At 49.1% G+C, this 27745-nt stretch overlaps 10 protein-coding genes across 10 annotated transcripts; 4 read left to right on the top strand and 6 right to left on the bottom strand.

Annotated features, from left to right (window-relative positions):
• Positions 1–427: 427 nt before the first annotated feature.
• On the top strand, positions 428–2029 carry Pdw03_2728 (Mevalonate kinase; the record flags this gene model as incomplete). Its single annotated transcript, XM_014682294.1, has 1 exon — positions 428–2029. One exon carries the CDS (start codon positions 428–430, stop codon positions 2027–2029), a length of 1602 nt encoding a protein of 533 aa, XP_014537780.1.
• Positions 2030–2680: 651 nt separating this feature from the next.
• Pdw03_2729 (CTP synthase, putative) lies at positions 2681–4738 on the bottom strand (the record flags this gene model as incomplete). Its single annotated transcript, XM_066100274.1, has 5 exons — positions 2681–3799; positions 3852–3936; positions 3993–4391; positions 4452–4587; positions 4714–4738. The coding sequence occupies 5 exons, from the start codon at positions 4736–4738 to the stop codon at positions 2681–2683; spliced, it is 1764 nt and encodes a 587-aa protein (XP_065955674.1).
• A 71-nt stretch (positions 4739–4809) lies between these two features.
• On the top strand, positions 4810–7732 carry Pdw03_2730 (Alpha-L-arabinofuranosidase, putative; the record flags this gene model as incomplete). The annotated part of the gene is made up of 9 exons (XM_014682292.2): positions 4810–4837; positions 5060–5065; positions 5120–5232; positions 5324–5380; positions 5433–5465; positions 5549–5809; positions 5876–5891; positions 5940–7279; positions 7343–7732. The coding sequence occupies 9 exons, from the start codon at positions 4810–4812 to the stop codon at positions 7730–7732; spliced, it is 2244 nt and encodes a 747-aa protein (XP_014537778.2).
• Positions 7733–7876: 144 nt separating this feature from the next.
• Positions 7877–10079, bottom strand: Pdw03_2731 (DUF1446 domain-containing protein; the record flags this gene model as incomplete). The annotated part of the gene is made up of 7 exons (XM_014682291.2): positions 7877–8451; positions 8512–8651; positions 8713–8916; positions 8974–9608; positions 9661–9839; positions 9890–9964; positions 10019–10079. The coding sequence occupies 7 exons, from the start codon at positions 10077–10079 to the stop codon at positions 7877–7879; spliced, it is 1869 nt and encodes a 622-aa protein (XP_014537777.2).
• Positions 10080–10752: 673 nt separating this feature from the next.
• Positions 10753–12569, top strand: Pdw03_2732 (CoA-transferase family III; the record flags this gene model as incomplete). The annotated part of the gene is made up of 2 exons (XM_014682290.1): positions 10753–11688; positions 11748–12569. 2 exons carry the CDS (start codon positions 10753–10755, stop codon positions 12567–12569), a joined length of 1758 nt encoding a protein of 585 aa, XP_014537776.1.
• A 54-nt stretch (positions 12570–12623) lies between these two features.
• Pdw03_2733 (Fungal transcriptional regulatory protein, N-terminal) lies at positions 12624–15043 on the bottom strand (the record flags this gene model as incomplete). The annotated part of the gene is made up of 5 exons (XM_066100275.1): positions 12624–13125; positions 13176–14394; positions 14469–14722; positions 14784–14911; positions 15005–15043. The coding sequence occupies 5 exons, from the start codon at positions 15041–15043 to the stop codon at positions 12624–12626; spliced, it is 2142 nt and encodes a 713-aa protein (XP_065955675.1).
• A 1579-nt stretch (positions 15044–16622) lies between these two features.
• Positions 16623–16972, top strand: Pdw03_2734 (Peptidoglycan-binding lysin domain; the record flags this gene model as incomplete). Its single annotated transcript, XM_014682289.1, has 2 exons — positions 16623–16734; positions 16791–16972. The coding sequence occupies 2 exons, from the start codon at positions 16623–16625 to the stop codon at positions 16970–16972; spliced, it is 294 nt and encodes a 97-aa protein (XP_014537775.1).
• A 211-nt stretch (positions 16973–17183) lies between these two features.
• Pdw03_2735 (NmrA-like) lies at positions 17184–18288 on the bottom strand (the record flags this gene model as incomplete). The annotated part of the gene is made up of 4 exons (XM_014682288.1): positions 17184–17434; positions 17498–17844; positions 17901–18133; positions 18187–18288. The coding sequence occupies 4 exons, from the start codon at positions 18286–18288 to the stop codon at positions 17184–17186; spliced, it is 933 nt and encodes a 310-aa protein (XP_014537774.1).
• Positions 18289–20787: 2499 nt separating this feature from the next.
• Pdw03_2736 (Eukaryotic translation initiation factor 3 subunit C) lies at positions 20788–23459 on the bottom strand (the record flags this gene model as incomplete). The annotated part of the gene is made up of 2 exons (XM_014682286.1): positions 20788–23033; positions 23123–23459. 2 exons carry the CDS (start codon positions 23457–23459, stop codon positions 20788–20790), a joined length of 2583 nt encoding a protein of 860 aa, XP_014537772.1.
• A 1141-nt stretch (positions 23460–24600) lies between these two features.
• Positions 24601–27655, bottom strand: Pdw03_2737 (Protein kinase Yak1, putative; the record flags this gene model as incomplete). Its single annotated transcript, XM_066100276.1, has 8 exons — positions 24601–25346; positions 25408–25766; positions 25815–25934; positions 25983–26242; positions 26297–26456; positions 26523–26722; positions 26774–27045; positions 27106–27655. 8 exons carry the CDS (start codon positions 27653–27655, stop codon positions 24601–24603), a joined length of 2667 nt encoding a protein of 888 aa, XP_065955676.1.
• Positions 27656–27745: the final 90 nt, after the last annotated feature.

Below are 27745 nucleotides of genomic sequence, written 5' to 3' on the forward strand. Positions count from 1 at the left end.
GCCATTAGATTCAACCTGGGTGGATAAAGGTGTAGAGACGATCATCGTGCTACTGTACGCCCCAAAATCTCTGCACCTGCTCACATGTTATTGTATAATAGGAGACCAGCTGAATTGTAAAGATACGGGAAATGATCATAAGAAGGGCCCAAAAATCAACAATGCCGGTAGAAAATTGGTATTGGTGTGGCTGTGATTGGGCCATTTCTCGTTCCCTGGTATACCCAGTAGCCTCGAGCACTTCTCCCCCAACTTCTCCATTGCTCCATTGTCTCCATTGCTTATATCTTGGCGAACTGGCTCTTTGGCGATTGCGCTTTTCATTCTTTTGTTTCCTATTTGTCCTATCTTCTATTTTCAATTTTTAATTTCTAATCTCAAAAACTCGTCCCTTGATTGCCTGCCCAATCCCCCGTTCAATCCCGTCATGACCGAGAATGCCACGCGCCCATTGAACAGTGTGGGTACAAATACCGTTCCACGTCGTACGGTCGACTTTTATTCTGAAAGTACGGTCAAAGTCCTCCCTAACCACTTTAAGGGTGTGAACGGAAATTGTGACCGGGACGACTCCGACAGCGCCTCCGTCTCCTCAGAAACACACGAAGCGATTGCGACTAGGGAACCCATGCGGCCGATAATGACGCGCAAGGCCTCTTCGCCTATGGCTCCCACCTTTATGGTGTCTGCGCCAGGCAAGGTTATTGTTTTTGGAGAGCATGCTGTGGTCCACGGCAAAGCTGCTATGGCCGCAGCTATATCTCTTCGCTCCTACCTTCTTGTCACTACCCTGTCTAAATCACAGCGCACGATCACGTTGAACTTCCGGGATTTGGGTCTTAGTCACACTTGGGACATCGACACTCTACCCTGGGATAAATTCCACGAGCCCTCAAAAAAGAAATTTTACTATAGCCTTGTCACCGAACTCGACCCAGAACTTGTCGACGCAATCGAACCACACCTTCAGGGCGTCTCCAAGGGCCTCCCAGAGGAGCAGCGCAACATCCACATCCGCTCTGCATCCTCTTTCCTCTACCTCTTCCTCTCCCTAGGCTCTCCGCAAAGCCCAGGTGCTATCTACACCCTTCGATCCACCATCCCTACCGGAGCCGGCCTAGGAAGTAGTGCTAGTGTTTGCGTCTGTCTCAGTTCTGCGCTACTTCTTCAAATTCGTACCCTCGCCGGGCCCCATCCAGACCAGCCACCGGAGGAGGCAGAGACACAGATCGAGCGTATTAACCGCTGGGCATTCGTGGGAGAGCTTTGTATCCACGGCAACCCTAGCGGGGTGGACAACACGGTGGCCGCAGGCGGCAAGGCTGTGATTTTCCGACGCGACGATTACTCGAAACCTCCGACAGTTACCTCGCTCCCCAATTTCCCCGAACTCCCTCTCCTGCTTGTTAACACCCAACAAGCGCGCTCCACGAAGACAGAGGTTGAAAAAGTGGGAGCTCTAAGAGATGCCCATCCTATCGTGACTGAGTCAATCCTCAACGGCATCGACCAAGTGACATGCTCTGCACAGCGTTTAATCCAGGACCCTGCTTTCGAGGATCCTGGTTTCAAGGGCATCCGTGATACCACACTCGCCCATATCGGAACCCTTATCCGTATCAACCACGGCTTCCTTGTCTCCCTAGGCGTCTCTCACCCCCGCCTCGAACGTATTCGTGAACTTGTCGATTATGCCGACATTGGCTGGACAAAGCTGACCGGTGCAGGTGGTGGCGGGTGTGCTATTACCCTCCTCCGCCCTAATGCGAAGGCGGAAGTCAAGCAGGATCTCGAACAGAAGTTCGATGAGGAGGGTTTCACTACGTATGAGGTTACCCTCGGCGGTGACGGTGTTGGTGTTCTCTACCCGGCCGTTCTACGTAACGGCTCGGATGAAGAAGGCGGCGAGGAGATCGATCAACAGAAGTTCGAAAATGCCGAGGGCCCTGAAGGTATTGAGCGTCTTGTTGGTGTGGGAGTGGAGGAGAGGAGAGAGGGCTGGAAGTTCTGGAAGCGAGCTATCAACTAAGCCGGTTTTAATTGGCGTTGCATAGCATCGTGACACAGATTTCAACTTTTCTTTCCTCCCTGGGGCTCACCTTCTGTGGCTATTCAGGCCAAGACTTTTGTTTGGTTTTGGTTTTGATGTGGCCTTTATCTCAATCCATTCATCTCCCATTCTCTGTAAACAATATCTTTATCCATCATGTGACCATAAACTCACTTCTTTGATCCTCTTCATTCTCGATGTCAACCTGGTAGTCTATCTTGTTGAATTTTGTCGTGGACTTCACCATTTTAATCTCCATCCCTGTTCAGATTTCGGTCATGATTGTGTTGCTTTTTTATCTCGCTTCTCGCTTCTCAATTTCTGCAACTTTCGTCTCGGGCTTTCTCTTTGCATGAAATATATTAACGCTATGACTGTGGAAGAGCTGGTTCCCTATATTGTTTCGGGCTCTTTGAGACAAATCACATAATACTATGAGGACTTGCTTCTGCTTTCCCATGTAAAATGTACAAAATAAATTGCAGTGCATCAGATTCGTTATGTTCTCATCCCTATTGTCAATGTTTACTGAGCATGTAAAACACTGAATCAATTGATTTTTCAACCTTAGAACGCTGGCGCTAAGTGATCAAATTAACGAGACTGGCCAGTGAGACGAAACCAGAAGCTTTAAAGCTTGCCGAAAGCTTCTTTATGTTCTTCCATCAGGCTTCGCTGGCCCTGTTGCAGTGCCATAGGTATCTTCTCTAGGCATTTAGCAGCAGCAGCAAAGAAGCCGAGAAAGACCTTGCTCGGCCGCAACACACGGCTCAAGTATTCAGGGTGGAATTGCACACCAACATAAAACGGATGACCTGTATCACGAATCTCAAGTATCTCGATACGTTTGCCGGTAGTATCTTGGCCAACAACAGCAAGACCGGCCTTGTCAAGTTCCTTAACCATTTCCGGGTTGATTTCGTATTGGTTTCGGTGGCGTTCCTCAATCTGGGAAACCGTGGGGCCATATAACTTTCGCAACTTTGACCACTCGGTACCCTCCTTGAAGATGCATGGATGCTTACCTAGACGCATAGGGCCATTCTCCGAATTTGGTTCAGGCATGTGGATGATCACATGTTTCTTGGATTCTGGATGGAGCTCTTGGCTCCCTGCATCTGAGATGCCCATGACATGGCGGGCATATTCAATCACTGCGAGTTGCATACCAAGGCAGATGCCTAGGAATGGCTTATTGTTAACCCTTGCCCATGTGATTGCTTTGATCATCCCGCCGGTGGCGCGGCTACCAAAACCACCAGGGACAATAATGCCCTTGACACTGCAAAGGTCATACCAGGCTTTGTGATACTTGACTGCAGAGTTCTGATAGGTCTCATCCTCGAGATGTGTGGCGTCAATCCAGATAATTTTGACTTTCTTCTGACAGTACATAGCTGCGTGTTCGATGGACTTGGAAACACTGAGGTAGGCATCTTTATTGGAGGTGTATTTACCCACAAGGGCAATTAAGACTGTTTCGGTGATAGTGTCTTGGCTTCGAACAAGATGAACCCAGTCATGCCACATGCACTTGTCTTGTTCTGTACGGGCAGGTGTTTGATCAGGTGGCAGTTTGAGGTGTTCGCAGAGGAGGCCGAGAAGATTCTGTTTCTCGAGGATGAGGGGTACATGATATGTGGTTGGACCATCGTGCACGGAAATGACCTGTTCTGGTTCCATTGAGCACATATTGGCGATTTTGTGGATAGTGCTTGGATCCAATGGCACCTCACAGCGACATGCAACCTTTAATTGATTAGCCGAGAGCGCTATACAGGTATGTAGAATGATCACATACTAGAAGTGGATTTAATCCAGCGCTCCGAACGTCAGAAACGGATCTTTGAGTCGGCTTCGTCTTTTGCTCACCAGAAGCTCCCGGCCTATCCTGATGTGAGCTTTGTATTTCCTCGCCTGAAAAAAAAAAATTAAAACTTACGGCACTATAGGGACAAAAGCAACGTGAATTTGAACGAGATTTTCTTTGCCCACTCTCTTTCGAAGCTGAGCAAGAGCATAAATGAAGGGCGCACTTTCGATATCACCCACGGTACCGCCTAGCTCAATAATGCACACATCCGGCTCGGCGTGGGACTCGTCCACGGGTATTTTTGCTGTCCGTTCGATGTACTCCTGGATGGCGTTGGTGAGATGAGGCACCACTTGAACAGTTCTGCCTAAAAAATCACCGGCGCGTTCTCTAGAGATGATGTCCTGATAGATCTTCCCAGTCGTGATGCTATGATCACGCTGGAGAGTGGTTGAAAGGTAACGCTCGAAGTTGCCGAGGTCAAGATTCATTTCACCCCCATCATCCGTCACATAGATCTCTCCATGACTAGCTCAGATTTGTAAGTGCATGGACCCGCAGAAGTTGCCTTGGATCGGTGGGACTTACTGGAGTGGGCTCATAGTCCCTGAATCGATGTTGATATAGGGGTCTATCTTGATGGTGGTGACGATAAATCCTTTGCTTTGCAGCAGCAGGCCTGCGCTCGAAGCGACTATGCCCTTCCCCGCGCCAGAGATGACGCCTAGCGAAGTCAGTTCCTTATTCTGGTACCTTGAAACGCCCAACGTGAGATATGGAGACTGCCCCGCTTTTCTCCACGGGGTAGAGCTTTGGAGACAGAGCCATTTCTGACCGCCGTTAGACTCACCTCCAGATACCACAATGTACTTCATCTTCAACTTTGAGGCTTCAAGTTGGATACGAACATTGATGAAAATCAAAGGAAGATATGTAAGACAAAACAATGCTAATCCCGATTTGGAAACACACATGTATGACATGTGCAGATCAAGCACCGCCTTCATCCTGAGACAGCTTCCTCTTTCAGCCTCGTTGATCGTCCTTTTTTCAGAAGCGAGAAAGAAATCAGTTTACTATCTGTGTCCAGTCAAGATTCCAAAAAAAGTGGATTTCGCCTGTATTTCAAGATATAATTCGGAGGGACACAATCTCGACACCACGTCCACCATCGTACGTGGACCGACATAGCTTAGTGCACGGTTGGTTGAAACTCGATAGTACCTTTTGGCTATGCAATCTCACGGATATTGCAGAAATCAACTATGATGGGCTTTCAAGTTCGTACTCCAAGGGTTCCGATCCAACCTCGGGAGTATCTGACGTCATGACTTCTCTCAACTCTCTATTCTTAACACCGACACGCAAAGTATGGTGCTGAAAGAAGGAAAAATGACAAACTTGAAAACTTTGAGAGAAGGCTCTAGTGAAAAAGTCCACAAGATGCTATACGTGGTTAGATACCCGCCTCTCTACATGTCGGTATCATCTGTCTCAGCCGTGATGATTTGCCTGCGGTATCTATCTCAGGCTCCATGATGTCTCTGTGGAGAACACCCGTCAGGTCAGGTCCAACACGAACGAATCACACCCCACGTCCATGTAAGTCACTCTGTCCAAGACAGGGACAGGGCCTCTTTTTTTTTTTTTTTTTTTTTGGAAAACCTTGACTTCCATGAAAATAGCTCTTTACTGTTCTCTTCACTCATCTGCAAATTGTTGCTACGCAAAAACCTTTCTCCAGATTCAAACTCGCCATGAAGTCTGAATCTGTGACATGCGTTGGCATCGCAGCATCTATTGCGTTGGCTACATGCCTAACACGTGCGCTGGCTGAAGGGAATAACTCAACAAAGGGGAATAGTTCGACTGTTCCTATCAGTCTGATAATTGCAAGGGAGGGTGGCAATAAGTCGAGTCCGCTTCTCTATGGGGTGATGTTCGAGGTGAGTAATAAGTTAGTTTAATGCTTACGGCCAGGAACTGTGCCGCTAACCTTTTGACATTGTTAGGAAATGGACCATTCTGGTGGGGAGCTTGAGTCTGTTGATCAAGAGCTTGACTAACTATTTCAAGGCGATGGTGGAATCCACGGACAACTGCTGCAGAACAATGGGTTTCAAGGAACAAGTCTTGGTTTGACTGCCTACGCCCAGGTGGGGGATGTAAAAATCTTTCAGGATACATCGAAACCCGTCAGCAAAGCAATCACGTCTTCGCTCAAGGTCGAAGTACCGGATGGGGTAACAGAGTATGTTGGCTTTGCCAATACCGGTTACAGCGGAATTCCAGTCACGGGTGCCACATACAACTGTTCATTCTGGATGAGTGGTAACTACTCGGGCATCATTAACCTGCAGCTTGTTGGGTCTCATAGTGGTTTGATATATGCCGATCATAACCTGACTGTTAAGAGTACGGATGAAAAATTCACGGAATTCAAAACCAGATTCAACACTACTTATGCACCAAGAGGGGACAACGAGTGGCATTTGACATTTGATGGATCGAAAGTTGCTGGCAGCGCGTTGAACTTTGGCTTAGTCCAGCTATTTCCTCCCACTTTCAAAGGAAGGGAAAACGGGTTGCGAGATACCATTGCCATGTTTCTGGAAGAGGTCAATGCGGCGTTTCTCCGTTTTCCAGGAGGGAACAACCTCGAAGGCTTGGAGGTTGATTCTCGTTGGAAGTGGAACACTACGATTGGACCCGTGGTCGACCGTCCAGGAAGAGAAAGTGACTGGTTTTACCCTAACACAGATGCCCTCGGCCTGGACGAGTATCTGTGGTGGTGTGAGGACATGAACATGGCGCCCCTACTGGCTGTATGGTCAGGAAAGTCCTATGGGGACATTCTCTCCGGGCCGGACCTCGAACCTTTCGTCGAGGATATCATGAATGAGATGGAATATCTCTTTGGCGACTCCTCGACATATTATGGCAAACTGCGAGCCCAGAACGGCCGGAAGGAACCATGGAAAGTTGACCACATTGAAATTGGCAACGAAGATGATCTGACCCGTGGGTGTGACACCTATCCGGATCGTTTCAATCAAATCTACAAGGCCATCCATGACAAGTACCCGCACATAACGTTTGTTGCTTCCCATGGGGACTATCTGTGTTTGCCATCTCCGCTTCCCCCAAATCTCATACTTGATTTGCATCTATATCGCGCACCAGATGACTTTGTCAATTTGTTCAACCAGTTTGATAACCAGCCGCGGAACCAGTCAGTGATGGTTGGTGAGTTCGGGTGTCGCAATACCACAGAAGAGACAGGAATATACTGGTCATACATGCAGGGCAGCTGCAGTGAGGCCGTGTACATGATTGGAATAGAGCGCAATAGTGACATAGTCAAGATGGTGGCTTATGCACCCTTGATGCAGCATTTTGATTTCGTTTCTTGGTCGGTAAGAATACCTATCCAACAGATTTTGCAAGAGGATAGCTGACCACGCTGTATTAAATCATAGCCTACACTATACGGGTTTAACTCGGCTCCCGACTCTATCACACCTTCGGTTTCATATTTTGTGCAAAAGATGTTCGCATCTAACAAGGGTGATACCATTCTTCCAGTCCACTCATCGACAGGATTTGGACCTGTTTACTGGGTGGCTTCGAAGACAGGTTCACAATACTATTTGAAACTGGCAAACTATGGTCCCGAGCACCAGAACGTCAAGGTGAGTATACCAGGAACCAAAACTGGTCAACTAGAGATGCTTGCTGGCCCCAAGTACCAGGGTGACACGCCGTTCAACGTGCAAATCCAAACCGTCACCACCAGTATCTTCAATGGGCAAGGGAATTATTCAATAGACATGGATCCTTGGGCTGTCGCTGTTCTAGCAGTCTCCTGAACGCGACCATTGTACATGCTCCAAGATTCGTGTACTTCAGACGGTGTGCTTTTATCAAAGTCCAATAATCTCAAGCCAGCTCACCTTGTGTCCCAGAGGACCAAATTTGGGCATCGATTATGTGTCCCACGAGACAAATATAATTCAATCCAAAATATTCACTGGCACCTCGACAGTCTTATCACGCACATAATCCGCAAAGCCCTTGCCAAATCCATCCAATCGGCTCGAGCTGCTAACACCCCGGCCAAGAATCCCATATACCACAAAATGCACAGCATGAATGTGTGGGAATTCCACTCTCTCAACGAAGAACGACTCATCCCAGTCATCATCGTCAGCGAGCATCTCTCGCATTCTTTCAATGCTCATATAAGACCGTAACCAAGGCCAGTGAGTCGCATTAGGAACAAAGATTCCAAAGTTGAGATTGGACCCTTTGTCGCCAGATCGGGCGAGAGCGATGTCTCCCAGTCGAATAGATCGAGTTGGAGATTGGAGGAGGGCGACTTCGTCACTGGATGGACTATGGTTGTAGCTTGCACGTGGCTGTAGAGCTTTGTAGGCTGGCGGATGGCCTGTTGGAAACGATGTGATGGAATCGGGCCCATCGATGAAGTTGATCTCTTCATTGAGATCATCCTGTTTGACTATCGCGGGATAGTAGGCTAGGATTGGGCGCGGGACTGCTGTGCGCATATCGAGGGAGGAGTGGAATCCTAAAATCTGCATGGTCAGCTAGGAGTCTGGGCTTTGTGATCACAAGTTTCTGTTCGCACCCGAGAAATGCTTGAGAGAAATGTCTTTCATTGCTTTTCCAACAGCGAGAACGGCATCAGCCTCGCCTGCAGCAACAAAGATCCGTAGATATGTGGTACTTTGCCGCTGTGAACTAGGATTCGGAGCAGGGATACCGATTCTAGATATTCACATGTCAACACTGGTTCACCGTTGCGTTTGAAAGATGAGATAAAAGGCACCTTTGGAATTCGAGTGTGTCAATCCGATCAATGGATTCCTTTGGAATGAAATGTCGGATTTGTCGTTCAATCAGGTCCCACTTCTCATCAGTGCCATATCCAGTGGCATTCAGCAAAATTTGAGCCTCGAAACCACCGGGATAGAACACGGCTAACTTGGTTGTCGGAGGCGGCGCATAGCCTCGGATGCCATGAATGCGAACCCTATACGTAGTTTCAGTAAGTATTTCAATATAACATTGACGGGAAAAGGACACTTACCTATCCTTTCCAACTGGTTCAATAACAACATCATCCAAAATAGCACTGACATCACTGTTCAAGTAAACATTTCCCTGAAGTTCATATAAAAGTTGGCACCGAACAGTATCAACATCCACCATACCACCAGTTCCAGGATGCTTCACAATAACACACGATCCACCAGCATCAATCTCCGCAATCGGAAATCCCGGCTCAAGAAACGTATCAACTGGGTGCTGGTCAAACCCAGGGAAGTTGCCACCAGTAACATAAGCCGAGCACTCAATAAGGTGACCCGCCACCAGGGACCCAGCCAGCCGGTCATAGTCCGACTCCGACCAGGAGTGCCAGTACCACGCCGCCGCAATAACAGGACTGGCGTCTGCGACCCGGCCGCAGATAATTATATCTGCACCACGACGGAGTCCGTCCACGATTCCCCGGGCTCCGAGGTATGCGTGTGCCGAGACCATGGGGACGGGCTTGGTGATGTTGGTGAATGCATAGGTGAGAGGCCTAGGTTTGACGGACATATTTTCGGCGTCGAGATGTTGGAGGCCGTCTGCGGACTGCGGCATGTTCGGGCCGAGTTTGGTATAGAGGTCATCTCCTGAAAGGTAAGCTACCCGCAAAGCGAGGCCTTTTTGGTTGATCTGTTGCGATTCAGTGCCTAGATTCATGTAGTTGGGTGAAGGATGTACTGACCAGTTCATGCACCTTCAGGGCTAGCCCTTTGGGATTGAGAGCTCCTCCATTTAGTACGACTTTGATTCCCTTTTCAGCGATCACGTCGATGGTCTGCTGGAGACCCTCCCAGGCTGTCTGCTCGTATCCGGGATGTTCGCCACGTTGGAAGGCTTGGGCATTATTTGCCATATTGACCTCTTAGCTCAGTTAGTACTTGGTACTTGGTTCATAGGGCTCAGTAACGAACCCGCCAGGTAGTCGCCCGTGATAAAGTCGACATCTCCTAGAGTGGCCTGGCGATACATCTCGTATGCAGGATCGCCTTTAATTCCATCAGTACTATTGGCTGATGCCTTGATCAAAGTGTTCTCCATACCATGATAGCCAGAGCAATTAGCGACTCTGACTGGTCGGGTCTTTCCCCTTCTGTCAGGCATTGCACAGTTTTGTAGATCTGATATTTTCCCACGAAATGTTGAGGCAAGTTGTTGATTTTGAACTGAAACCTTGTAGAGAATGGCCGGAAACTTGAATTGAATTCTTATCTTTAATTCGAATTATTCCAAGTTCGTAGCTAGAGAGAAGAGCACTGAGGCAAATGAGAGGAAGCCCACGGGAAGTCCAGTCCAAAACTCCGTGGGCCGTGGGATTTTGTCCGGAACCACTTCACTGATCCAGCCAATTGAACTTCATGCTAATTCAAGCTCTTGTTTTTGAAACCTCAACCTGTCAAGACTAATCCGTGGGATTTTTGATTATTCCTCCGTGGCGTTTTGCAAAGCACCGGCCGTGGGAGGGACCCCATGGCTTCAAACCTGATTAGGAAGGTGCCAGACTTTTGGACCAGTAGGATGTTCTATTGTTAGAGTTGGAAAGAATTGAATGTATTGAATAAAGTGGGAAAAAAACAATAGTTTGTGTGTTGTGCCTCGGCTTAGGGGCTTAGTTGGGTCGTAGGACTTTGCGTACTCTTGCCTGTGTTGGTATAAATGGGGGGGATCATCGGTAGAGGTATATTTCGAGACCCGTGAAGATCCGCCCAACAATTGCCAGTGTCACTTTCTTTGATCTCTTTGATCTCTTTATCCCTTTGCTTGTATCCAGGCCAAAATGCACGAGACTATCTCCGGAAACGAGGTCTACGGCCCCGGAACCTATATCGACAAGACCGTCCTCCCCGTACCAGAAGATGCCCGTAGAATCTTCAAACTGCTGGCGTCACGAACACCCGGTTTCACAAAAGAAACTGCACTATGGGATACAGTCAGCTTCGAAGGCCGGCCGGAACCTATGGTCCCTGGTCCAATGAAGTCCCCTGCCGTGACAGCGGCTTTGCATGCCATGTGCGGTCTGGTTGCGAACGAACTTCTTGAGCTGCGGGATGGTAAGCCAGCCAAGCAAGCCAGCGTGACTGTAAATACAGACCATGCTGGAATCTGGCTTGCTTCGACGTTTACGGCATTCGTGAATGGTAAGGATATCTCGACTCTTGCACGGACCCGTGAACTTCCCAATATCTTTGACAGGGACTTCGAGAAAGGGTTCGGGGTCGGTCCGTTGGCTGGCCGAGCCACTGCACTGTATCCCACCAAGGACTCCGGGGTGTGGTATCAACTCCATGGGTCGCTGGATGCAAGCAAAACACTTTGCTCGATGGGGATTAACGTGAATGTGCCCTTGAAATCGTTCCAGGAGGGTTATGACTATATTCGGGAACATGTGCAGAAATGGAGTGCTGATGAACTTGAAATGCATAATGTGAGACATGGATTATGTGGAAGTATCTGCTACTCACCCGAGGGTTGGAGGAAAACTGAAATGGGGAAGCGGCTTGCGGAATACCCTCTCGTGAATTACACGCATGAGTCGTATGCGCAATCAACACCGCCGATTCCCCTAGCTCAGCTCTCTGATCGTCGCCCTCTGGCTGGGATTAAGGTCGTGGAGATGGTGCGGATTATCGCTGGTCCCACTGTTGGAGTAATTCTCGCATCATTTGGTGCTGATGTCATCCGTGTTAACTGCAGTAGACTGGCGGATTTGAATGTGAGTGAAATAGACCATTCTCCTGCTTCTGAAACCAACTACTGATCACATCTAAACAGGTCCTCCAATTAACTCTCAACGCCGAAAAACGCACGATCGATCTCGATATTGGAAAGGAAGAGGAGATGACCCGATTGAAGGAGTTGGTGGGCAATGCAGACGTGTTTGTCCAGGGCTTCCGGTATGGGTCACTGGACCGGAAGGGACTCGGTCTGCAAAGTATGTTGGATATGGCAGCCAGAAGAAACAAAGGCATTGTCTACGTCGATGAAAACTGCTACGGTCCATCTGGACCATTCGCTGAAAGACCCGGTTGGCAGCAGATCGGGGATGCCGCATCCGGTGCTTCGTATGTGATGGGTCGGTCGTTGGGATTAGATGAAGGAACAAGTGTTCTTCCGCCCTTGCCGATCTCTGATATGACTACTGGCGTCGTCGGTGCTTTGGCGACAATGCTGGCTATTCGGGATAGGGCTCAGAAAGGTGGCTCGTATCACGTTATCAGCTCGCTTGTTGCAGGAGACGCGATCCTGGTGGACCCCGAAGTTGGCCTCTATCCCGCCGAAGTGGTAGAAAAAACCCTCAATACGTTCAAATTCGCGCGCTCGTCTCCGGACCAGTTCGTCTCCGAGATTATGATCCAGGTGATTGATGGATGGAAACGGGTTTTCCCGGAATACCTTGCACACGACTCTCCATTTATGATGAGCTTTGAAGATAGCCCCTGGGGGCGGATGGATATTTTGAGGCCCGTGGCCAGACTAGATGACAAGGACGCAAGTCCTATTTGGAAGAATGCCCCTGTTCCGAATTGCCATCATGATCAAAGCATCACCTGGCATGATCATGCTCCAGAGAAACTTTCTGGGTTGTCAGATTAGTATGTACAGTAGAACTCCATGAATTTTGTTCGACTTCACAACTCTCCAGTGCCATCAGCTAAAATCATATGTACCCAAATCGTATGCCGGAGGGACACCTGCTAGCATGTCTTGCCAGTTCCAGGACAGAGGAGCGGGTAAAGGTAGTGGCCCTGTGGTATAGAAACCCTGATCAGTAGACATTATGTTGCCACCATCATTTTCAGTCGGCTGGGTAGGATTGAAAACAGCCGGGAAAGAGTTTGGGGGCAAGTAGTCATTCTGTGCCCAAGTTTGCCTTTGCGGACGAATGGCAACTGGTTGGTTATCACCCACGGACTCTGGCTCAGGATTTCTGACCCGATGTAGCTCTTTCCTGGCTGCACTTTCGAAGTCCGAGCACAAGGCCAATACATAGTCCAAGTATGTATCTTGTTCTTGGGATGCGACCTTCGATATGAAATTTACAACCCCATGGATCATAGCAATATCTGATTCAGTGTCGGGACGCGAAGGATCATGGAGAATTTGGGAGAACAATGCAACCAAGGCTGCTCCCGGGAAGTAAACAATGCTCCTGTGCGATGCATTAGAGACTAGTAAAGGTGCGAGACATTGTGCACTTACCATACAAAGGATTGACCATAGCGGTCCCGAACTTGACTAATCAGTTCAATTGCGGCTCGTGCAGCTTCTATTGACTGTTGCACTGATATCTCCGGGTCATTCGACGTACCTGGGGCACTGAGCCCCTCATTCTGCGAGCTGGGCGGCCAGCGCCGAGGAAGTAGACAGACTCGGTGGATGTTGAGGTAGCAACAATGGTATGCAAAGTGAAGTCTGAGGATGTGCGGGAGGAAGGCATGGTGGCCGATGGAAAAGTTTCTTCGGGGCCGGAGACTCGGTGGGATGCTTCGTTTCCATACTTCAAGATCGCTAAAGCAACCCCTCACATCTTCCATCAAAATTTCTTTGGGTTTATTAAATGCCTCAGTGCTATAAAGCTCATCGCATACCTTCCGTTGGATCAAAGCAAATCGGGCTAGTGCCAAGAAGAGATTGATTTTGGCATTCCCAACCTCCATCAAACCTAAGCCATCCGGTGGGTTCTCCAGAGGCAGTAAAGTGTTGTAATCGCGAATATCTTGGGCAGCAGGGCGGCCGGTCCTCTGACAGATGTCAGCGTCCAAAATGAAGGCTATCCAGAAGACCCTTCTCCGCTCTTCAATCTGGGACTCCGGGAGACCAAAGGAGTTGGATTTGTGCAACCCTATAGACTGTGACAGACGTACAGCCGCAGCGGTAAACATGAACAGAGGTTGGGGGTTTGGTGTGCCTTGGAAGAAAATTGCCAGTCCAAGAAGCGCCTGAACCGCGAGGAGATCGCAGGTTCGCATGAATAGCTCTGTGACTACATTCATCGCATTTTTGATATGACCCAGGCATTTCTGCCAGTCGTCGCTGTTATCACCGGGGCTCTCTGCCCTGCGCATGTATGCAAAAGCAAGGACAATGTTGAAAGCAGCCCACCAGGAGGGACTTTCGTTAGGATTCCATGAGAATTGTGTGCTGACCATTCCCATAAACCTTTCCGGCCCGAAGAGCGGTAAGGCCTTGTTAAAAGTGCCAAAATATTCTTGGACAAGATCTAGTATGACAGCCTTAGATGGCAAGGGTTGTGAGCATCTGCTTTGAAGATCGTCTTGAAGAGCTCGAGGGTACCAGTCGGCCAGCCTCCATCGACTGCTGTTTCTCTGAGCGGCATGGCGCCATACAATATTACCCGTCTTACTTTCAAGCCAGCCCACACCCTCAGGGGAAACGATCGAAAAATGAGAGGATGCACCTGGGCTCAGTCGGTAGCATCAGCAGCCATTCGTGCAACCCTTGAGCAATAATATTCAGTGAGCCAACACTCACCAAAAAAGCGCATTGCGCCTTTCGGAGTTTTGAGGGTATATGACCCTCCGTCACCATCGGCCTCGGCCTCGAAAGATGCTTGATCGGTATCATTTCTCGGAGATGGCAATTCCATATCGGATAATTCTGAGAGTTGGACGTGTTCTGTGCCTGTGTCTTCGTCACTTGGCAGTCGCCGTCTCTTGGATGCATGTGCTTCATTCAACTTGTCTTGTAGAGACTGAATGCGTTGTTCCAGCTCATGAATATTTTCCCTACTGTGCGTGAGTGAATATGCGTTAATTTCAAAGACCCAACAAGCCGAGTAAAACCTACCGGTTGTGCTTTTTGTTGCGTCGCACCGTGTCCTCGTACTTGCAGGGTAAGTCAAATGTTCTGCAAGGGACACAGACCGGCCGAGTCCCATCACATTTCACTTTCTTCCGTCTGCATATGCTGCATGCCTTTGTAGCGTATGCAGGTCAGCATCTGATTACAGTTGTTCCCTCGGTACATGAGGGGCCACGGGAACCAGCCATCTAGGGGCGAGTCGATACCTTGGCAAGGCGTACAGCATTGCTAGTGTTCCCATCCATGATACAAAATGATAGTAGTGTAACACCAAAATTGTTCCTTCAGGATTACAATCCCTGTGTGGCTCCAATCATCAGGGTTTAAAACTGTAGGTTGGGATAACATGGGGTTTCCCACTGAGATTCGGGCATTCAGGCATTCAGGCATTCAGGCGTTTAGGCATTGAGGCACCAGAGTGAGTCATCATTTCTGCCTCAGGCCCAAACATTATTCTCAATACATTGGACTTCCCCAACGTGGTCAGCTCCGAATCTCGGCCTGGGATTCCCGTATATTGCGTGACTGGACCTCTATCTCTGTGCGCCCACCGTAAGAAATCCATTAAGGAGGATTAATAGTCCGCCGAAGAAGTGGCCTAGAACATTCATTTTGGCATTCTGGAAGACATCCATATCAGAATCTAAATCGATCTGCATGGCGAGATAACGTCTTTTTGGAGCTGTGAATCTGGACCTCGCTTCCACCTAGCTCGTTCCCGATCCCTATCGGATACTTTAAATAGATCTAATTGAATATTGGTGCTATACCGTGGGTAAACTAGAGAACTAGAGTAAAGGTCATGATATCATCGTGCTAGATCACCATGTAGCGGCAAACAATCTCCTACCACCTGTAAGACTATACATAAAAGGATGTGAATCAGTTGACTCAAATTGGGTGATCCTGTTGACCTTGTACTCTCCTGATATAGGTTCGGTCAAGGTACTTTGATCTTTGTGTATCAGCCATAGTTCGAGCTCGTGAAATATTGCCATAGTTCGAACTTCTGTACTGAATTTTCTGATAGGATTAGCTATTGCAAGGAACTATTTATTCAAAGCCATGGCGATGCAACGAGATATAACTCTGTATAAAAACCCAATCTAGCCCCAGAAAATAGCCGCGAACCATAACTAAGCCTAAAATACATCGCCTATGGAACGATTGCTCACTGACCACCATGACTATTGGAATCTTGTCGCACGATTCAGCTGTGTCTTAGGCATCCGTTTGCGCTACCTTTGCTTGAACCGCGGTGAATGGCTGTGGTTTAGGTCATTGTCACACTAAAATTTGAACCACAGACTGCGACTCCCAGATCAAGGTTGCTCTCTCTTCAGGAATTATATCTAACGGCAATGTAACCTTAAAACAGAAGGGACTATTGTCGGCGGAGTCGAGGCATTCGTTGATCAATAAGAAAAGATGAATTCAAGGCGAAGACCAACTCATTGAATGTATTCGCCGAATTGGAGCTTGTCGCGATGTTGCCATTCATACTGTTTCAAACACCTCATTTTCTAGGAGAAATTGTGGTTGCAATATCAGACCATGAATGCAACGTGTGGCTAGATCATAGATCATATGCCCTTACCCGGTTGTTGGTGCGGTGCCTCCTAAGTCATATGAACTTGTCTGACAAGGCAAAAGACCACTGCAAAAATTCGAACTTCAGCAATTTGGGGTTCAGTAACTCCCACATATAAAAGCAACAGACCACCTCTTTCAAGTTGTCTTGTTCCCATCTGCAATAACCTTCAGCTCCATTGCCAGCTCCCTGCCATATAGTTAGCAAGTACAAGTGTGCCTCTAAAGCTCACAATGGTTCCCATCAGTATCCAATCCCTCCTCTGCATTATGGGAATTGCTTCCCTTGGCAAATCTGTTGCCGTTGAGACTGATACCATCCAAGGCTGGCAACTGACTCAATACTGTGAGTTGAGCTAAAGTGAACCTCCGCCATCTCAAGCTGGGCTGATGCGAAATCAGGTACCGAGTTTTATACTGTCAGTAACGGAGACACCTGCTGGGACATCATCGCGCGGAATCAGAATAAATTCACCATGAGCCAGCTTCTATGCTGGAATGACGACATCAACCCATGGTGTTCAAATCTGATTCCGGGCCGACAAGTATGTGTTGGAGTCCAACGTCCTGGGCCTACCTGCTAGATAATCAAGTTGATGACTGAATTAATGGCACTTTAATTTTTTTTTTAAAAAAAACAACCAAATGCCTGATATCCCCAATGTCTACAATCCTTCAGTTTGTTTGATGGAAGTAATGAGAGGATGATTTTTGAGCTCTGAGCATTTTTTGCGCTGTCATTACAGATGGTCATTCATTTAGTCAAAATTGACACACTTGTTTGTATTGAGAAACTTATGCACTGTTTCTCTTCCAGGCATTTTGTAGGAATTGTCTCATCGTTGTTGGCTTCACATCTGGGAACCGGCAATTGAGCCGATCATCCGGCAATTGAAAGACATTGTTAACTGTGAGTCTGCTCACTAACGCAGTCATTTCTTTGGCTTCATCGGAAGAGTATTCCGTCCCCTCTGGCTGGGGAGGGACGGTGACATCACCAGTCTTAATTTGCTCCAGGCTATCGTATGTTACCTTAAATTTCTTGCCTATTTCGGAAATGGTTATTAGGTTCCGACTGCATCACAAATTAGGGCGTACGATATACCTACCGGTGAATTCTTCCGCCATGCCGAGAACCTGATTGTAGGTAACTTCATCCCCCACGATGACACTGAATTCAGGCCATTCATCAAGTTCAAGCGCTTTGGCGAGGTAGATAGCCATGTCGTATGTGTATGTCATACAGATCACGTTGTTCCCGTCTCCTGGGATCGCAGCTGTGCCGCTGAATATATCAACACCAAAGGTGAAGGGCTGCAGGTGAGTTTGGACATGTGGCATTCCCCAATAGTCCATAAAGAAACCAGGGATTATCCTGGTATATTGTAAACCACTGGCCTTGAGACGATCTGCTGCATCGAGCCAGTATTGAATGCTTGGATCGATCGGGAGTAACCTTGGAATGTCAAACATCAGCATGAAATAGCACACAGCTTAAGCTGGCCGACCTACTCGGCGGTTTGGACGAATGAGAATTCGCTGGGGATGAATCTCCTCGTCGATGCTGACGCCTCTGCAGCTTCAATCAAGTTCAGCTGAGACTGACTTGTCTCATCCGAAACAAGACCAATGGCTGAAACGATGGTGTGGATGCTGTGTCGCTCAAGCACTCGTGCCATTGAGGGAACGTCATCATAGTTGATCTGCACATTTTGAACATTCTGTAAAGCAAAGACCTGTTTCACCTGAGATAAAGGTCAGTTAATTGTTCACGTGGAACGAGTCCCTACTTGCGCACACTGCGAGACAAAACGACAACGTCAAATTTGGAGTCGAGCAATTTTTCGACAATCGTTTTACCCACTCCACCGGTTCCACCAGCCACAGCAATGACCGTCATTAGGGCTTGATTGAGAAGTTCTTAAAAGTCGAAATTGTCGAAATCGTTGAAGAAGTTGCTACGGCAGAGTTCCAAGGTTCGCCGCGACAACCCCACTAAGCAGATTTTCACGCATTCACTACTTCTCGTTCTAATTCGGCATCAACGATAGAGACTAAACTGTTAATCGATTTTTGACCCCTGATCGGTGTATTGCCAAACTCCAATCAAATCTCTCTACAAACCACAGATCGGGGACTCGGGCTTCAGACTTCGGCGACTTCAGGGCTTCCCCCGGGGCCCCGCAGCCACGGCTATGACTAATATCGGAGGAAAGAGAATATAAAAAGCCAAGTGTTTCGACATTTCCACGTTGGTAAACCTCTTAAAACGAATATCAAATCCCAAATCCAATCATGTGCATGAAGGCCATCTGCTCGACCTGCAGTGAGTTTCCACCCAGTGTGTCCACAGAATAGCAGCTAACGATTACAGACAAGGTCACCTGGTGGGGTTGTGGAAGCCATATTTCCTCAGTGTTGGATTCAATTCCCGAAGGCGAGTGGTGTTCCTGCACACCTCAAGTTGAGAAGGATGGGAAGAAATACCCTCCCAAGGCGGCTAGGGCCGGTTGACTACACGACTGTTTGATTTGTTAGTCCGAGGAAGTGAGTGGCGATGTTGTTGAGGGAACGCCAGGGAAAGCATTATCGAGAACTTGTTATTACCAAGGTCTCGTAAATCTATCTCAACAGAGTTCAAGGGGAGGGGAGTTGGTGGAGTTCTAGAAAAGCGTGTGAGATTTTATGTCTGTTGGGGATGTAGAACGAAAGTATAACGAAAGACAAGATCAAGAACAAAAGCCAAAATCAACACAAGCCAAAGCGTGTCTGATATGGAAGCCAAGGGAGCGAGGAACGACACAGAATCTAACCAACAAGAGAAGAAGTAAAAAGCGACTAACCAGTCAACTCCACGTAAAAAAAAAAACACTTAAGTGCTCCCTTTCTTTCCCCCTTTTTCTTCCCTCTCTTCGTCGGTGTCTTCGCTCGTGCCGCTGGTAGCGGGATTGGAGGTGGCTGCACGGTTGCCGGGCTCATGGATTTTGTCTGTTCTAGGAATAACTAGGGTGGTTCTCCATCTCCCGGAGCTGCAGGAGTGGTAGCCACAAAGGGTGGCCCCCTTGGCACAAAGATGTCCGAGAGGGCTGGCAGCTGCCTGAGCTCCTTCTTATGATCACAAACATAGAAAAGTCCCTGTCAATCTGGGCATGTTGCAGTGTAGAGTGCAAAACGCAGGAAAGGCCCTAAAAGAAACATTCCAAAGTGGTTTCACGACCGAGATTGGATTACACAGGCCTGTATTTTCATCCAGTGAGATATAGGCTGATGGTTGCTGTCAGTCACCCGGACGCCAACCTCCACAACCTTGTGACATCATGTGGACCCGGGGATATCCATGATATGATAGCCATGAACTGGAACGGGGATCTCTAACGACTCCAGCTGGTCGATATAGCATTGAGGTATCGCCATGATATCGGCGCCAGTATCATGGCACATGTAAAGAGTGAGGCCATTGGCGCTAGGTTGTCGGCTATCAGCTGATACATGCACAGGGAACTATGTAGAAGGAAAAAGATGAAAGTTAGAAGAAGTGATAAACTAGGAGGTCAATAGTAATGGCTCAAGGAGAGTGAAATCGCTCAAGCTCGCTAGAGGCCTACAAACACCAAGCCAGAAGTGACGAATCCGGCATCCTGGGGTATTCATTGATTGCAGCAGAGAGTACAACTTCTTTGTCCTGACATAAGGCTAAATTTGAGATGTCATTGGTATGAAAAAGCCGACGACAAAGAAGCTAGAAGCCGGGTTTGATGTCAGTCAGGAGACCACTTGTACGTTCGAAGGTAACATCCATGCGGAGGCTGGTCAACGAGCTTCAGCAGAGTGCTCCGTAGTGCTAATGAGTAAGAAATAAGATGGGACCCAAGGTGGAAAGCGTGCTCGATGGCTTCTTTCATGCTAGAGGAAGGCTGATAAAGTGAATTGGCTTTGAGACCTGGCCATGCCCCGGAGGTGCGAACTTGCCTAGCCTCAAAAGTTTTCGGCACGATGCTCTGAAAGATCAGGCCGTCTCTTTTTAATCTGTTTCTTCATCAGCGAGGTAAACTTAGAAAGATTGCATAACAATGAGTCTTCTCCAATCGACTACTACCAACAATGTATCGGATACTTCCTACAGAATACAAAGATTTATAAACACCTCCAACACCAGAACTAAGAACTAATCCATAAGCCGTCAATTTCTAACCAGTGTGCACCTTGATTCTTTCTCGATCATTTCCATACGTGAATATCATGTAGATCAATCACAAAAAAGCGCAGAAACGGGGCAATTTTTCCGACCTAAAAAACAAGGAACGGTCGTACTAACACGAAGGGGATGACAGGAGTAAAAAGGGAAACTATGAAGAAAGGGGGGAAATAAAAGAGAAAGAACATGCCATTACATCAGAGTCTAAGCCTTGATCGCTGCACCCAATGCACCACCACCGAACTGCTGGCCACCAGGTCGGCGGTCGCCCTGGGGAATGCGTGCACCGCCACGACCACCGCCACGACCACGACCACCGCGGCCGCCACGGGCACCAGGACCGTGTTCGCGCTGGAAGGCATTGGCCATACCCTGGGTGCGCTGCTCGAGGGTCTTCTCGTTGGACTCGAGAAGGGTGGTGGACTTGTCGGCCAGGGTGACAATCTGGGACTGGAGACGGGAGAGCTCGACGCCCTTGCGGAAGATGATGGCGTCGTTGACCTGGTCGAGAGCAGCGGCGAGCTCTTCGTGCGAGATCATGCGGGAGATAATGGAGATGATCTTCTTGGGCTCGAGTTCGAACATGGTGGCCAGAGAAGAGATGGAGAGGCTGTCGTAGTAGGGGGCGTAGGTGAAGAGGTAGGTGCGCAGACCCTCCTCTTGGGTCTGGCGGGACAGCATGGCCTTGATCAACTCAGGCTGGGGCATAAGATCCCAGATCTTGATCGCGGCAAATGTAGAGGCGGAAAGCTTCCAGTCACCAGCGGCAAGAGCCTTGGCTCCGGCAATAACACCATCGCGGGTGTTCTCCGGGGGACCGGTGAAGACCTGGCGCTCATTGTAGTCCAACATGCGGCGGAAAGTCTTGGAGATCATGCGGCGGCGGAGCTCGGGGGTGGAGGAGGTCTGGGCCATCAAAGGCACCTCAAGCAAAGCACTGCTGGTGAGGTAAACGCACTCTAGCAACTCGAGGTTGATGTGCATGTGGAAGGGCAGCTGGCGCTGGCGTTCCAGACGCTCCTGCTCGGGCGAAACAGTGGAGTAACGCTGCATGATGATACCCTGGGCAAGAAGCTCCTTTTGGCGGCCGCTGCCACAGATCTCACCTAAAGTGTTCTGGGCCTCGTAAATGAGGCCAGCGCGGAAGGCACAGAGACCAATCTGAACAAGGGTGCGGTTGAAGAGGATCTGGGTGCTGACGTCGAAAGTGGCGATGTTTTCGGTCAGGTGGGACATGAGCATCAAGTCACGAGACTTGTAGTATTGGTCGTGCAGAGCAAGGAAGTAAATTTGGCAGAGCATTGCGCGAGCGCGGGGAATGCCATCGCTGTGTTCAAACATGTAGTTGCAAATAGAAGCCACGAGGCTCTGGATATCCCCAGACTTATAAGTAGCAGTAACTGCCGACTCGATATTTGTGGGGACAACCTTGTCCTTGGCCTGTTCGACAATGGCAATGACATTAGCAGGCTTGAAGTAAATGTGCTCCAACCGTCTGATAACCAGTCTGTTCATGCTGTCCTGGCCATTCTTATCGGCACCCTTGAGACTTTCAATGTAAAGCTGCGAGCGAACAAGCGAGGAGTAGAGTGCCTGCTCATCCGTCAGGCGCTCAATGTACTCTGAGGTGTGAGGGTCAATCTCGCGGAGACCTTTAGTGAGACTGTCGTCGAGATGCTCCACAAGGGATACAACGGAGCCGGGAATGAAGAAGGTCTCGCCCTCAGCAACAGTAGGTTGCTTCTCGTCGTCCTCCCACTCGTCAGCAGCTTCGCTGACAAGGAATTGGCGGTTCTCTTCCAGCACGGAAAGGAGAGCTGAGTATTCCTCGTTTGCGGCCTGCCATTGTTCACTTGACATGTAGGTGGCGGTGGATGTGGCAGTCAGGTCGAAACGGGTGGAAATCAGGGTCATGTAAGTGCGGATGCGTTGGTAAGGAGTAGTGGCAACCTCGAGGAGCTTTTGCATGGTGCGAATCTGGTCGGCACGGTCGGTGTTCTTCTTTCCGCGGGACTCAATAATGACACGGAGGTGCTTGAGGATGCTCTCGGGGGTGTACTGCAGGGTCTTGCCACCACGTCCGACAGTAGCAAAGCCATCGTCCTCAGCAGCGGCGGCGGCAGCGGCAACAAAGTTCTCGATCCTCTCGACCTTGGTGGGCTTGGGGGCAGGAGCGGGGGCGGGCTTCTCCTCGACCTTATCCGCCATGAAGGCATCCTTGTCGGCGCGGTACTTCTCGACCAGGGTGGCGTATTCTTTGTTATTCTTCTTGATCTTCTGCTTGACCGCGTTGAAGCCCTTGCTGTTGCTGGCGTTCATCTTTTTGTTCGAAGCTTTCTGCTTGGAAGCGGTCTCGTTGGTGAAGTCTTCGAGCTCGGCAACGGCCTGGATGTAGACCTTGGGGGTGGGGCCAGTAACCTTCAGCATCTGGCGGTTCAGGTTGTCGAACTCTGGACGGGAATCATGTCAGTTCATGCCGTTCCTTGGGCTCTCCAAAGTTGCTGGCTCTCTAGTTCTCCCAGGCATTATATGAACTCACCAGTGGCAATAACAGCCCAGTCGTTGATCTTCTCGGCGTTATCAATCAGGCGGATGGTGCTCTCAATGCCCTCGAGACGCTTGTCCTTGGCGGACTTGACGACTGTAACCTTCTCTTCCTCCTCACTCTCCTCGCTTTCGGAGTCATCGTGCAAGAACTTAGAGGCACCGGTGCGGCCCTCCTCGCCCTCCTCGTCGCTGTCGGTGCTGGAGCCGGAGTCGGAGTCATCCTGGTCAGAATCTTCTTCGCTGCCGGAGTCGGAACGGTAGACCTCCTCCTCCTCGTCAGACGAGCTGTCGCTGTCGCTGCCGCTGCCGTAAAAGAAACGCGACGCCATGGTTGCGGATTGCGGTTTCGTTAAAAGGAAATTGCGATCCTAAAGCTGAAAAATCAGGTCGTCGGCGATACAAAGTTGAAGTTCCCGCAGTTGAGAGCCACACACGAAATTTAAGCGAGGGGCTGACTAAAGCGGATTAGGCATAGCGTATAACAAAGAAAAAGTGACGGGCCTTTTTTTCTACGTCTTTTGTTGCCTTGGCTTGCATCTCCTTTCCTGTTTCGACTGATTCACTATATGTTGACTTCGAAAACAGTACGAAGATGTACGAAAAAAAAGTTTGAACAACTCAAGCTGCTTTGAAATTGGGAATTTGCCTCACATCTACTTCAATTGCGGGAACGAAGGCCTGACCGATCAGGCACACGCAGGCAACGGAATCTATGAAAAGAAACTTCGGAAGCTGCTGCACTTATCAACTCATAATTATTGTTTCATCCATAATTCGACCATCAACTCTACTACTTGCTGCACGCAGTAAATGAACCAACGAGCCTCACAAGAAGAAACGACATGTCATGACACGCGACCGAAATATTTACCTTAAGTAACAGAAAAGAAGAAAGATGGGTCAATCACCCTTGGAGGATCCGAATTAATTGAAACAGTTACGAGGAGGAAAGAAAAGGTGGATGAGATCGTTCTTTCATGCTCCATCCAGGCTATGCTGAGAGAAAAAATCCACAAAAAAGGCAGACACATATGCCGCACCACTGCCTGAAGAAATTGCAGAAACATAATTGGGATCGTAACAGCAAGAAACGTAATGAGACGTAATGAAAGAGTGATGATGCGGGGAGTGAAATCTCGTGGCAAAGGACTTGACCACTGATGGGCACAACTCACGGTGAGTGAGCGTGTGGATCGATCTAGCGCTGGATAGCAATGCAGATCGTGTATCAGTGGCCTGAGACCACTGTAGACCACGTTGACCCACTGAAGGAGTCATTCTGTCGACTCATGCATACAAGAGCCGGCCATATAAGAGCAGGTTGGCGGGCAAGAGATGAGCCACTGGAGCAAGGCTTACAAACACAATGCCTTAAGGGTTATCAACGCACGTGGACAAAATATCTCAGTATGCCTGCTCCCGAGTCTTAGGGAACAGTGGGTATGGGAAAGGCCCTTTTGCGCAAATGTCCTAGTGCCATTGGTTCTGACCCATGTATCCTTCGCTGAGCACACCATCTTCGAGAGTGCGAATGAAATCTCGGTTACGTTGGTTCCCATTCCCATTCACATTGCCAGCTTGGCTCCCACGACGCCGTTGACTGGCGTTAGCATCGACGTACCCATCAGGAGGAGGTGGATAGTAAGCAGGGCTGGGCTGCAATCGAATCGGTGCGTTAGGATCTAGGTGGCTAGCGACTCGCTGGATGGTAGTCGGGATTCCTCCGTTAGGGTCCATGGTGGATGCTCGTTGGCGGCCCGCTCGCGTGGTCGCCTGTGCGTAAAGACTTTGAGGGGGTACCTGGTTGCCTGGAATAATTCCCATTTGATTGCCGTAGCCAGGCGGCTGCTGGGTAGGGTATGGAGGAGGCGGTGCACCTTGTTGGTACATGCCATTGTACATGGGCGGGGCTTGAGGCGGGGGCTGAGGTGGAGTATGGAATTGGTTCATCTGCACAGCATAGGCATTTTGCGCGTGCGCCGCCTGAGCTGCTCTTTGTTTGCTAGCGGCTTCAGCTTGCTGTTGTTGTTGAACGCCCGGAGCTGGCTTATTGGCCGTTGAATACTTGAGATTCATTGGTGGCATGAAGGGGCCCGTGAACTTCTGCTGGGTGATGAACGGGTGCAGCTTGGCTTGTTGGGGAGACCATCGCTCGAGGGGATTAATAGACAGCAGTCCCCGCACAAAGTCGATGAAAGCAATCCGATTGTTCAGTTCTGCGATAGTTAGTCAAATCCCACAGCGAAGATAGAAACAAAGAGAAAATAAATTCCTTACCTCGATCAACCTCTGCTTGCTTCATGTTCTTTCGGGGCATTGGGTAACTTCGGATGATGTCCTCCAGTTTTGAGGCTGAGAAATACTTCTTGCTCGGTTGCTCCTTTGTGTTGTGTTCTCGGGAATACTGCTCCAGGCTCTTGAGGCGGTACGTCTTTCTTCCGAACTCATCCTGTGTCTTTTCGAAAAATTCTCCCGACTGCTTGCCCATCTCCAACATCCATGTTGGTGGGATACCCAGCATCTCGACGATCCGACAAACTTGATTGTACTCCGAAGAGCCGGGGAAAAGAGGTAGACCCAGGAAGAGTTCCACCACAATACATCCAAGAGACCACATGTCAATGGCAGATGAGTAGCTAGGAAAAATTAACAAGGAACAAAATAGGTGAGACTAAAGAACGTACGGCAAACCCAATAGTACTTCTGGAGATCGGTAAAATCGCGATTGAATGTAGGTGTAGACAGTCTGCCGTTCATCGCATGCAGAACCGAAGTCGATGACCTTGATAATTGGGCTCTCGAGACTGTGAACAGTTAAAAACTGACCATGGAAGCTGACCGATGACACTAACTTTTTCAGAAGAATATTCTCTGGCTTCAAATCACAGTGAATCAGATGCGCTTTATTCAACAAGCTCAAGGCATTGAGCAGTTGCTGGGCAAACACTCGGACAAGGGTAGTGCTCAATCCACGGAATTGGTTTTGTTTGATAAGCTCATAAAGATTGACGCTGAGCAATTCAAATGCGAGACACAAATGCTGACGATGGATGAACGTGTCTTTTAGACGAAGCAGGTGGTGGTCGTCGTTCTTGTCATATTTGCTGTTGAGCTGCGAAGAATCAGCAGGGGTTCAGATGATGAGGGTTGAGGATATGAGCTATACCAGGTCCAACACAGAAACTTCCATCATACTCTGGTTGAAATAGGCAGTCTTGTTCTTGATGACTTTCACGGCCACTACTTCTCCCGTTTTCAGGTTCTGACATTTCACAACTTGGCCGAAGGTACCTTGACCAAGTACATCGAGAATGAGGTATCGATTTCTAGATCGGAAGGAGAGATTATCGTCAGCCCAGGGTTCAGATATCCAGAGGGAATGGGGGGCATACTTGTGACCGGCTTCTTCGCTTCCGAGGATATCGTTGACGTAAAGGATATAATCACTATCCTCGTTGTCATACCCATCATTCTTGACTCCTTTGCTAGGTTTGGTCAATACTCGTCGCGGGTTTCTCGAAGACTCATAGTTGAAACCAGGGTTGCATATGCGGTACGTAGCCGGGAGGTGGGTTGTCAATGATTGAAGCGGCTGACCGGGTTAGTCAAAGCGACTGCAGGGTGAGATTTGCCGAGCACTCACGCTGATGAATCCACCCTCTGGATTGGCACGTCGATATGCGGGCTGTATGTTCATGCGCGGCTTCAATTCTTGAACAGACTGGATCTTTTGGAATTTGGGAATAGGTCCGCGACCGGGCACTAGAGGAGCCTGAGATGGCAGCGAGCCGGACCGCGGAGATCGCGACCCTGGACCGAAGCCTGGAATCATGTGTGAAGATGCAGATGGTGGGTAATACTGGTCTGGGCTGAGGTCACCGGATTGAAGAGGAGGGAGTCTAGGGGGCCGGTTGGCTGTCGAAGTGTTAGCGAACGGGACATCGCCGGGGAATAAGTGATTGAGATCCAACCCACATGGCGGCGATTGATATCCTTGTGGTGGTGATGCATATTCTGGTTTCGCAGGGGACCGGCGGGAAGCACTCTGGGGCGCAGATGGGAATCCATAAGAGCCTTGAGACTTGCCCGGACTGGTGGGATATGACATCGGCGGCGAAAGAACATTCCCAGGGGAGTATCTGCGGGCAGCCGATGATTCCTCTGCTTGATTTAAGAATTGTGATGAGGCGCGGTTGTGGTTTGGCCTCGAGGGATACTTCGCCCGGTTGTACGGGTCAGCATCCTCCATGGTAGTATCTGCATCGGTGACATAATCCCGAGTACGTGGCGTGGCGGTGGGGGAGGAATTCATGGAGACGGTCTTGGAATTCGAGCTAGCCGAAGGGGCTTTGGATGTCATGCCGGGAGTCTGGAATGTCTCGTACGTGTATCCGACGGGCGGCTGTGACTGTGGTGGCTGACCATATTTCGAGGCTAGTTGCTGAGGATGAGACGCCAACGCAGTATTGAACTGCGCAGGGTGGCCTATCAAAGGATCTTGGTAAGGCTGCCACCCAGGATCCATTTTGTAAAAAACCCTCTTTTAGGGCCAAAGAATGGATTCGAGGTCCGTGTTCGTTTCAAGCACTGCGATCAGGGTCCGTGGGATGCCAGC

This window comes from Penicillium digitatum, chromosome 1 (assembly GCF_016767815.1).
Source record: "Penicillium digitatum chromosome 1, complete sequence".
Classification (NCBI taxonomy): Eukaryota; Fungi; Ascomycota; class Eurotiomycetes; order Eurotiales; family Aspergillaceae; genus Penicillium; species Penicillium digitatum.